The 12,274-nt window shown below is 36.2% G+C and overlaps 1 protein-coding gene across 1 annotated transcript in view; it reads right to left on the reverse strand.

Moving 5' to 3' along the window:
• Positions 1 to 221: 221 nt before the first annotated feature.
• Positions 222 to 12,274, reverse strand: part of CCDC152 (coiled-coil domain containing 152) — a 13,435-nt gene continuing 1,382 nt past the window's right edge. Inside the window, exons 3-8 of the mRNA XM_010024484.1 lie at positions 5,267 to 5,335; positions 4,232 to 4,296; positions 2,621 to 2,723; positions 1,808 to 1,935; positions 826 to 909; positions 222 to 344 (exon numbers count right to left, since the gene is read on the reverse strand). Coding sequence (XP_010022786.1) covers positions 222 to 344; positions 826 to 909; positions 1,808 to 1,935; positions 2,621 to 2,723; positions 4,232 to 4,296; positions 5,267 to 5,335 — 572 coding nt within the window. The remainder of the gene's footprint in view (positions 345 to 825; positions 910 to 1,807; positions 1,936 to 2,620; positions 2,724 to 4,231; positions 4,297 to 5,266; positions 5,336 to 12,274) is intronic.

Genomic DNA, 12,274 nt, shown 5'->3' on the forward strand with positions numbered 1-12,274 from the left:
ATTATTACTCCTGTGAAACCTGAATCTTCTTATTGTGAATGCAGATGAGCAAGAAAGTAGCCCTGAATATACACAGAATGCATGGCTTCGGAGTATTTGACAAGTGTTTTCAATAAAAATATTCAGCATTTCTTCATATCTTGTTTTTACCTTCATGTGAACAGTTTGAAATACACTGGTTTTGTTTCTTTTTATCTGTAGTACTGAAATATGTCATTTACTCAAAATCGCCTCAGATTGAAGCCTTGCTCTTGCTCTTTAAGAAGACGTTCCTCTAATTCTTTTATGGTGTTTCGGAGAAGTTCAAGTTCGTTGTTTTTCTCCTGCTGGAAATTCTGCAGCTTCTGTAAAAATGCAAGCAAAAGCTTCATTGTTAAACATCACACTGAATTATGTACCAGGACTCTGTTACTAATGAGAAATACTCTAATAAGAGTATTTTTCTAACTATTTTGTGTCACAAAACTACAAAGGTGACTTCCCCAAAATCCTATTTTTGTGACATCCCAAAGTCCCAAGCTTACAGTAATTTATGTCAGCTCTATCTTAAATTCCCAGGTTAACAATTCTGTACTAAACCCACTACACGTATGAGCTTTTGCTGTTGAGCTTTATCAGCACCGGTGCAGAGACATGAAACTAATTGTTTAGAGGTGGGAGGGAATGTAAAGCATAAGATGGACATGAATCTGCACATGCCTCCAGCTCCCCAGTCCCCAGAGTTTTGTTGCAGGAGAAACACAGTAAAACTGCAGGGAACTGCTGTTTCAAACACTCTGTAACAATGTTTAGTATCTGCAGACTATAGGCTATTAAAGCACATACTCTTCGATAGATACTCCGTGGAAAGGCAGAAGATTGCCAAAATGATCTTGTGCTATCCCGAACTGTTGCCAATTTAGCATTGAACTGAAAGAATCAAAAAAAAGCAAAATGTTAAATACAAATAGGAAAAAAAGGTATGTTACATAATACAAATATAATTTTAACTTTTTTTTTATTAGATTTTGTGTATGAGAGCTTATCTACTATTGAATCCTAGGACAATGAAGCCAATTCAGTTTATTTAAAGAAGAATGCAATTACAAGTTATGTTTCTTTAAAAAATACCCCAAAATATTGCAAAAAGTATACAGTACAAATACAATAAACTAAATACATTTAGACAAACAAGACGATGACAAAAATACCTAAAGTCTCCACAGCTGCATGTGCGCAGAAGAAAATACAGAGGATGCTAAAAAACCTCTGAAACCATCACCTCTCCCTCATGTCCTAAGGAAAACTCAGCCCAAACACATTAACACCTTATTTCTTTTTTGATACGCTGAAAGGTTTCAAGTATTTCCTTAATTGTTTCTGTAAAGACAGTGGCTTAAAATCTGAGCCAAGAAATACATGTTGATTCTGTGACTCAAATCTCCACATGATTAGAAGTCTTTAAGCTCCTGGAAGTTTATATAAAAAGCTATCTTTCTAGCATTTAGAAGTTAAAAAGAATAAAAAGAAGCAAAACATTTTTTGTATAGCTCAGAAGCTAGCAAAAGTTTCAAAATTATTTAACACAAGAATACTGCAAACTTCACTTTCCCTCTACAGCAGGTAGAACTTGATTCCTGAGCAGAAGCAACTCAGATATCATTATGGAAGGGATCACATGCCACTGAACTTTGTAAAGACAATCTTTTTTTAAGTTTCCTAGATACATACCGTATTACTTCATTAAGTACTAATTACTATTTTTCACAACACAGTCTAAGTTTACCCAAAGATCAACTGATCTTTAACTCAGCTTTGCAATGCGTACCTCTATCTCCAGTTTAATGATTTCTTTCTGCTTCTCTTCAATTTGAATTCTCAGCTGTCTGGTTATCTCTTCTGCTTCCAGGTCTTTTTTCTCTCTCTCTTCTTTATACTCCCTTTCTTTTGCTTCAACTAGAAACACCGTAACACCAAATATGATGGTTACAGATGTTTAGATGGAAAAATGACATAACTTCCCAAATATTAAAAATCTAATGAATAGCAGATCAACATTTCACAGGAAAACAACTGAATTCAAGCAAAGACCATATGAAAACCACCCTGTCCCATCTCAGTAAGACGGAGTCTCTTTGAAGAAGCATCTTATTTTACAAAGAGTTTGGCTTTTTTCAGCTACGCGGATGAGCAAAAAATCCTGCTCTTCAAGGCTGTGTCAGTAATGGGAAAAATTAATATTCAAATGGTTTTTATTCTTGTAGCAGTATTACTTATTTGTGAAAATGATGTTCTACTTCCCTGAGCATAGCTGGAACACTCTAACAGCAGTCTAGCTAATAGTTTAAAACAATAGTTCAAATTAACCCAAATTTTAATTCCTTCAGATTTTTAGGTCCAAATTCCCGTTGTTTGTTCTACCTGTTTGGGAATTTCGGCTTGTCCTGTGCTGCTGTACTACTGCCTCATTGCTACTGTCTGCTCTTGAGCTAAGATAAAATTCAGTTAAACACTGTCCATCTTTAGCTTTCATATTTCCACTGCGAAGCAGAACTTGTACATTTCTTAGATGAAGTTGTAGTTCCTGTAGTTACAACACTTTTTACCTAATGCTACAGCATTCAGTCCTCAGAGAACTTACGTTTTTTCATCATAGCGTAATTCAGCTTCATTATTTCTAATTTGTGGTCTTCCTCTTTGGTTTTAATTTCTGTCATAAGTTTTTCAATCTGATCTTTGTATTCCTGTGAATGTAAAAAGCTTCAGAAAAATCCTGAGTTTTCTGTGGTCTCAGTCTTCTGCGAAGCACAACATTCATGTGAAATGTACAACACTCTATAATTCAGTATGTGCTTTATCCTCTATCTAGTAAATTCAAAATGCCCAATTACTTCTTACACAGTCTGGCTGAAGTCCACAGATGAAAAATATAGCACATTTCATTGTATTGTAGTTATCAGTTAATATAAAACCAGAAATTGTACTTATTAGAAGAGGCAAATGGAGAAGTAACATTCCTTTCCCCACGGATCTGATACAGTGCTTCAGTTAGGTCAGTGACTACAGTTTTCTATTTGTGGATATTTGACTGTTAGATTGTAAAACAAAAATCATATTTGAAGTATGAATTTTCTTAGTATTGCTTATCCCAAGGATTTCACAACTTCATACTGGCAGCAGCACAAACTTCAGTGATATCAGCAGTAGTGATGCTGGTGGCACTGATACTCAAGTAGAAGAGTTTGAGCATGTCTATTGTTAAGTTTGCTCCAATTACTACTCCAGAATTATCAAGGAACTGGCAGTAGCTGCCACTGTAGAAGTACTTACTCCAAAACCCTTGTCAGAGCCTTCTCACAAAGTAGGTAGCCACTCACCAGAACAATGCTCAGAAACACTCAGAAAGGCAGTTACTGATCAGTGGTAACGGTATATGTGGACATAGTCTAGTAAGTGCCTTCAGGACAACACTTGGAAGTTTCACCATGCCATACGTATGTATAATGCACAGAATCACAGTTTTCTTACGTTTGTCAGAAGGTGCTACTTATTTTATTCTCAAACTGTCAAGATGACAGCTCTACTGGTATAAAAATCTAATTTGAACTCATGGTTAGTACAAACGCAGGCAAATAAAATCAGCAGTGAGATTCCTAATACTATAGAGATAACAGATCTGCAATCTTAGCACAGAGAACTAACACAAATAGCGATTAGTGCTGCTGGTGTTACCTCCTTTCCAAAAACAAATGGCATAGATAAAAAACAGAGAGATGACAAATGGAATTTATTATGACATACGGATAAAAACTAGAGACCCATTATCTTTGTAGCATTTACTCCAAAAGAAACTATAGTCACAATTCAGACAGTTCTCCATTCTCTGGTAATACAGCAGGCATTGTGAATATTAAAATCTTATTTCCACATAAAAATACATTCTTATGCAGGGGATTAGAGTTTTGAACGAATTTAGTTGAATTTGAAGCTAAATACAGGAAAAAAATAAAAAAGTCCAACTTAGACTGAGCCAAAGTTTTCAGCACTCAGTAGTTCTGACATCTTAGCCACTCTAACACATTCTCATATTGATACTGTCATGAGAACTCTTCTCTTTTTACACACGATAAATGTTAGAAGAAGTGCAATAATAACGGTATCAGTAGCAAACCCAAGAATATAAAGTTATATGAACTGCTAACACAGAGACAAACAAACGCGCCTCTATATAAAGTGATCACTTGTGACATACCTGTTCACGAGTCTTTAATTTCTCTTCCAAGGCGTGAATGATACCCTTTAGTCTATCATTCTCATCTATGTAAATAAAAATTATATGATACACTAAAAAGTACATTTTGACAGTATTATTAGCAGGAAAGCAGATTAAGGAAATTAATTCAATTTTTTGACTTGTCTTACCTTTAACAGATGTTTTTTGTAGACATGATAATCATCATTTACAGAACTACATAGTCTCCATTTTTTTCTTTTAACAAGAAAATGAATAGTTCAATCATAATACTTGCCCGATGTTACTACATTGAACTGTCTTCAGCTTTCTGATAACTGTTCCATTAAAGAAAATCCAGATGCAAAGTTTTTGGCTCAGAAAATAAAAGATTATTATCATGGCTACAACAGTTTTGAATTGGAAGATGCAACTTTTTAAGTACTTGTTTCCCCGAAACTAAAATTATTATCTTAAAAACAGAATTTAGAAAAAGCAGATGATTCTTTCTACTATTAAATGTCTCTGAGTATCAAAAGCAGCCTTATACTTCAAATTTTTAGAGTATTGTTAATATTTATGCCTATATGCCTTGAACACACAACGGGTATAAAATTAACTACATTAATTATGGATGACAGCTAAATTTTAATAACATTATGCTGAGGATTAAGACTTTTTGTTCTAACCAAGTGACAAAAACTATGCATAAACATTTCAATACACCAACAGCTGAATAATGTCTCACATTTTGCAAAACTGCCTGTGCTATGCTGAATTAAATTTAAAGCCCAATTACTGATTAAAAAACCCTCACTGAGGCAGAACTTCTTTTATATGTGGATGCTAAATAGGAATAGCAACAGACATTCATTAAGCACCAAAGACCTCCAAAGTCTGCACAAGATTGATTTTAGATATTTTTTCCCCCTTTCTGTTTGGCTGCCTGAGTTTCTCTTTCTGAAAAAGAACAGTAAATATAATAAAAAAAAAATTAAATGCCTGCTCATTCAAAATTACAGTACAATATATATGTAAGAACATTTTTGTTTTTACCTTTCACATTACAGTGGTTTTCAATGGTTTGTGTTAAACCCTTCATCATATTCTGTAGGGTAGTACGTTCTAAAAGAAATTAAAAATCCAGTATTTCAAAATAATGTCTTCAAAATTTTAATTTTATATTTTATTTATAAACTTTTCCCAAACATTTTATAATCATCTTGATTAAATATTAGTCTAGGTCTTCTTACTGACTACAGAAATAACTAAGATTATTATTACGTGGTTACTGTTTAATTTTAGCTTTTCAGTACATGACAGATTAAAAACAATTATATCAACCAATATGAACAATTTCATAAAGCTATTACATTTTTGCTTCTAGCCAGAAAACAAAGATGTTACTGTTTTCTGGGCAATAATGGAAGTTCTCCCTATCAGCATTCCAGCAATTTGATGTAATTAATGAAACTGAGGCTTACTTTCCTGACAGCATTTTTGCCAGCATTCTTTTTAACAAGACCAGCACTATCCATTTACTGCAGTTTCTCACCCCCTTTTTTGAGCATACTAACATTCATCTTCTGGGTCAACATAAACTTAGAGAGATTCAGAATATACTACTATAACCCCATTATCTCATTTTAAACAAAATAATTATGTCCCTGTGTACATACATGCAACTTACCAGTTTAAATACTTGTGTATTTAATGATTTTATTTTTTAATTGTATTTTTAGTACTTGAAAACCATACTGACTGCCTGTAATACAACATTTGGTTTTCATTAAATACTATTTTTCTCTCTTATTCTTGTTCCTTGTAAATCAGTGAAGTTGCAAAACATTCAAAGACTGGGAAGACTGGGGACACTAAACTTGAGGTTGCTTACTTATTCTTACTTTACTCTTAAAGTCTTTCTCTCTGTTTCCAGAGTACCACTGCATTTAAGTGACTTGTAGTTTCTGCAACAGATAAATTATGCTAAATAACAGCTACTAGTCTCATGAAACCAAAGCTCTGTTGGAAATTGCAGATCATATAATTAAAGATTAGATTACAAATAATGGAGTCAGGAAGACGAACTGAGATCCCAGCTCAGAGATTCAGTTTTCCACTCAATCTTTTTGACCTTTAGTCTATCCTTCCATCAACACTGACTGCTTTTCATACGGCACAGTACAGCAGCCAGCTGTATTCTCCCGGTCCATGCTTCCAAAAGACCGGTAGAGGGAGCACGAACTGCACAGAAACATTGCCTGTCCTTAGTTCCTGCACTCGACCAAAAAGCGTCTGTGGGAAAACCCTGATCGAAGGTGGAAGCGGTAGTTAGCATGCTCATTTGTACCAACTAGTTTTGTAGTGTATACGCCACAAATTCCCTCCCAAAAATTTGAAAACGTAGAGAAATAAACCCGAATGCTTGCAATTTATGGACAAATCCAAAAGACACCTATGCATTTCAATAAAGAATAAGACCGCAGCTAGTCTTACAGTGAGTCACAGCTCTCTAAGCACAAGCCACTCTTTTGTCCAGTTCCAAGAATATCTGCTTATCTTTTTTATCTTTAAAGGATGTATCCTGGCAAATTCCTTATGCAATTTCAGTTGTGACCAGAAAAGAATCCTGGGAACCCACAAGTTTTTCTTGCCTACATTAAGGAAGAAAAAGCAAAATTTTGCTAAATGGTCGTCGCAGCTTTGTGGATCACTAGTATAGCACCTGTTACGGATTCCATGTGGTTCCTTCCCTGTAAAGAACACTGTCTACATGCAGAAAGACTGAACTGCCTAAGGTGCTCTTCACCTACACCACAAGAATTGTAGCCTACGCCACAAGAGTCCATTCAGTTACCAGAGAAAAGGTTTAGGGGCAGAAGACGAGAATTCCAGGCTTGTGTCTGTCTTAAGCCCATCTGCAGTGATTCATTCTAAACAAAAACGGTGGTTCTGAATCTCACCTCTGTTTAGCAAAGAACATAACAAGGCAAAATAAAGCTCATTTATGACCATTTAGAACTTCCCAGTTGCTCATCTTTTCTTTGGTTTGAGTATTTCACTCTCCCCCCTCAAGTTTTAGAATTTTTCTTTTTTCCTTTGCATTTCCTTCAGAATTCTTAGTCTCCTTTTACCTTAAACAGTTCCGGAGAAACCTTCCTGCAATCGGGGATATCAAGGAGCCCTTCGGTTCTCACTTATGGAGTCACTGTTGGAGACTTCCCTGTTTCTGTTTCTCATACAACAGAGCTCTTAAGCAGGATAAAATCCCACCCAACCACCACTAGCAGTCACAAACTCCTCAGGATAGATGGAACAACAGCCTTGCCTGCCATAGTGCTCTTTCACTCTGCTCCTCTGAGGGAAGTAGCATTTTTATCTGGAATCGTATGTGAACCATTCATCACTATGTGGTCTCTCATGTCTTTTTCCTTAGCTGTTCTGTGAATTGCTTTGTGGTTTACTGATAAACCTTATAGTTTAAAACAGAGTGGTTTACCTATCCTGCAAATTCATTTGCTTTTGTGTTAAATGTGCAATAGGATGAACTTGGGAATGCTCTTCAACTTGAAATGTACATACATTAAGATTGTGTGTTGACACATCATCAAAAAATTCATACATCAGTCCAAACCCAGTAATTTGAGTTGTCTTTGGACCAGCTCTTCAAATGATACTTTCAGGAAATGTTGCTGAGCTGGTTCCACACAGCTTGGGATATAAGGCTACAAGAAATCTTTTTTTCCAAGCCACAGCTGGCAGTACCACTGTGTAAAAGCCATTTGCACAACCGCAGTCTGCTAGGATAGCTGTTGCCAGAGTAAGAATGGAAGTATCAGTGCTCTATTTGGTCCCTTATAGCTTCTCCAGTTCTGCAGAGGATCCTTCTATAACTGTATCAATAAGTGTTTTTTAATCCCACAGCGCGATGGCTTTCAAAAAGGTTTTACAAAGAACTGCAGTGGTCTGATTCTGAATACACAGTATGCTATTACCCCTTGTGAAGGCTCAATATTGCGGATGAATCTGATGAAGGTGCAAAGCCCATTTCTATCCATATCAAAATGAAAAAAACACTAATACAAAATGTTTTATAAATACTTCCTATAATTTATAATCACTACACCAACTGTAAAGGCCTTTTGAAATACTTTTAACCTTATGGTCACTGCTGATCTCCAATAACATGGTAACTGTTTACTTCAAGATTCCTCTGACAGCATCTGCTGCAGATTATGGCAATTTCCTGCCCAAAATGTTCTGTGAATATCTGCTTTCTGATCACCATTCATGAACACAATTTAAAAATACAAACTTATAAACACTTCATGGCATGATACTTGAGGTGTTTGCCTTATTGGTAAAGCACATTAACCTAACAGAACAGCCACAATAACTGTCTTAATTTCAAAATGCATTCTATCCCTTTGGCATCTCTTATTTACCTTTTATTTTCTTAAGTAAGAGGGGACATATCCTGGATGTCCCATCTATCTCAAGTTCCTGCTTTTCACTTTCTTTTGTTACTGCTACTAACAGCTCTGCAATCTCTCTTCCTCATTGACCAGAATCCTTGCATTCCAACAATTCTGCCTCCTATCTACATCTGTACTAATTTGTACAACTACTATGACTTCAATATTATTGAGATTTTTTTTTCCTGACTATCCCTGCTGCTAAAAATTTAATTAATTTTTCATGCTGCTTGCTCTGGTTTCTTCTCACTTGGATTTTGGCCATTCACACTTTTTTTCCCCATCACGTGTTTCAAAACAGATCCAGAGGTCATTCTCCTCAGTTCTATCTGCATACCTAACTCCTCAAATAATTTCACTCTTACCTCATCAAAGTGAGGCACTACTATTTACAAAGCTGCAGTCTCTCTCCTGACTTTATACCATTTTTAGTCCATCCTACTTGCACAACCCTTATTTAAGTCAATACAGCTGCTCTGATTTCCTGAGTTGTCTCTTTCACATTTCTGCTTTTATCCCATAGTTTCTGTGGAAAAAAATTTTTTTGTCCACCTTTTCCTTCCCCTTTTTAAAAATCTATCCTGTATAATCCCCCTCCTGTTCTTGCCAATAGTGAAGCTTCTTATCTGTTTCTGAACAACTGTCCTGCATTGTCTTTTGTGCTTAAGAGAAACAAATGGCTCTAATGAATCAGACAAAGTTCCACCCAGTTCATTATCACACTTCACAATACCCAGAAGAAGATACTTCAGAAAAGAAGGAAAAAAGCTGGATAAACGTTACCCTTAATCTAGTCTCTCAGTTTCCAAAAAAAAAAAAAGGAGACCTGAGTGAGAGGTACTGTCATTGTGTTTTACAAAGATGTTGACAGATGATTTCTCTCAATCTTTTTGGACTAATCTATTCTTCTGTTACCCACAAGCTCCTGTAGAATTGATTTAACAATTTTAGTTTGTAATATACGGAAAAGTTCCTCCTTTTGTTTGTTTTAAATCAATGAACAAGTTCTCTTACTAAAACAGTGACTATTCATTTCCTAGTAATTTTCTCTATGTTCAAAATTCTACAGCTATAAGTCATGTCAGCTTTATTCCTCTTCAGGCTGAAAAGGTTCCTGTCAACTTAAGTCTTTCTTCAATGATGCTCCAAAATTGTGACCAAACCTGTGCATTCTCCCCCCGCCACCTCCTGGCTGTTTGGCTGCTCTCAAGGCCAACTTATAAAGAGTATCTCTGGTGACCATGAAAAAACTTTTTGAAGAAAGCTGGTAGAAGACTCAGAAAGGGCTGCCTCTCCTTCCCCTGGGAGCTGCTTTTAAGCTGAGGCTTTTGCCTTTCGCCTGCCTTGATCTATGGCACAGCTGTGTTGCAGTGACATACCGTGTAGATCTAGAGCCTGGTCATGACCTAGGGAGTGACTTCCTGGCTTGATTTCAAACTTGCCTCATTACTAGGGACCTGATAGTGATCACTAGATGATTATCTGGCCCCCGTTACTATTTCTGAACCTGATCCTGACTAAGCCTCCTGTCTTGACCTTGGACCTGTTCCATCGCTACATACTTGTTTGGTAATGTGGACTTTTGGCTGACCCTGATGGCTCTCACTTGGGCCAGCCCTGCATAGGTACAGTGGGAGTGAGTCTCGGCTGGTGAAGTCCCTACTTCTGTGGGCCTTGTTACATGATTGGTTCCTGAATGCCTGTCCTTTGCTTTGCCCTGACAGTACCAAACTTTGCAACCTTCTCTGTAATCTTTTCCAGTTCTGGTATGTCCATTTTGAAATGTCCAGACCAGAACTTTACAGGAAAATCACAGACTTTACAAGGACATGATGTGCGTTTCTCTACTTTTTTCATAAGCTTGCGTATCACAGTGTTTGTTTCTTTGACCTTCTTACATTTTCAGAGAACCATCCAGAAGCACACCAGTATCTCTTCCCTGCGAAGCAGCCAATTAGGGCCTACCACTCTTTACACAAAATACATCCCATATGCACTGTTACTGGTTTTACTTTCCCCTTTTTATCACTTGTCATTGTGTACCGGATTCTTGGTGTAAATAAATTGATTGGCATCATGGGAAAAATTCACTTACTTACTCAATAGCTTTTCCAATTAATTTCTGATTATGCTATATTGCTTAAGTCCCATCACATATCTAAGTGAAACCATCCAGCAATCTCACTCCAGTGTGAAACTAAGTTTTATTCCTACACTGTTTCCTAACTTTTACAAGTCAATTTGTCAGAGACCAAAGTTCTACAAAAAGATACATCTTTCAGCAACTCTATAAACTAGAGAAGAGTAAGCAACCACAAATGTATGCTTAGTACTAGATATTATTTCTCTTTTCAAATACTAATCCGAAAAGATACACTTCTAGAATAGCTATAGTAAAAATCCTCCTTTATTTGGCAACTTTTCAGTATGATGTATAGGCTCATAATTTCCACCTACGAAACAGTAAATGCCATATGATTATTTCATTATGAACAATCTGAATTCTCTTAATATTAATATAAACTGTTACTAACATTCATTACTATTTAGCACCATCATGACATCTGCTATACAAAGCAAAATAGAGCCCAAACTGATTGCATTAAATCTGACAGCAACACAAGTGCAGCCTGCGGAATAAACTTAAAACAGTGGTATCATCTTAACTGAACTCAGCCTTAAAGGACTATATACAATTCCTTACACTTTATAACTGAGCTGGAAATGATATAAAATCTTGACCGTCACGTTATAAATGCAAAACAGTTTGTCACATTGCTTAATCTGATCTCTTCAGAGATTATATCTCACACAGACAAAAAGTATAATCACTTTGGACAGCTTTTTAGTCCTCTAGAGATTAAACATTTGCATAGGCAGAACAAGACACCAAGATTCCACCAATACCCAATGTCCTTACATCATCAATTTAAGTGAACGAAATTGGAAGAGGAATACTAAACCTTCCATATACCAGTCAACATGATACAAGGAAAATACATTCCCAGGCAATATGGACTATCAGATTGTCCCTAAGCAAACCAAATCACACAAGCTACTAAGAAACATAATTCTTTGTGTTACCTCAGAGCACCAGTCCCACCAGCCTGTCATGCCATCTCCAATTACACGCAATCTTTGACATTTCAGAGGGCAGCAAATGATGCATTCAAGAATGCATCTGGCTCACTTCTCATTGGGCAAAACATTTCTGGTGACCAGGTGAAACATAACGTTTGTCATCTTCATACCACTGGAACAGCTCAGCTGGGGCATAATAGCGTCAGTGCTGACCTTATTTTTCCCATATGTTGGCCCTATTGTTCTACACAGACACCTGAGCTGCTTGTGAATTAACCCAAATCACAGGCTAGCATTTGAAGTAAAACTGCTGATGATAGTTTGCTTAAAAATACTGCCTTTGTAATTTGTGGAAGTTCACTAGAAGCTCAAGAGGCCTGCAAGAAGGCAAACATAGTCCAAAAAGATGAAAAAATGAAAAAAAAAAAAAATACAGAAGGAAATTTTTTATTTCATAGGTACTGCATGCACTCAAAAATCTCTTTAAGTGGATAGATATTAACATCAG

This window comes from Nestor notabilis, unplaced genomic scaffold (genome assembly GCF_000696875.1).
Source record: "Nestor notabilis isolate BGI_N333 unplaced genomic scaffold, ASM69687v1 scaffold15531, whole genome shotgun sequence".
In the NCBI taxonomy this organism is placed as follows: Eukaryota; Metazoa; Chordata; class Aves; order Psittaciformes; family Psittacidae; genus Nestor; species Nestor notabilis.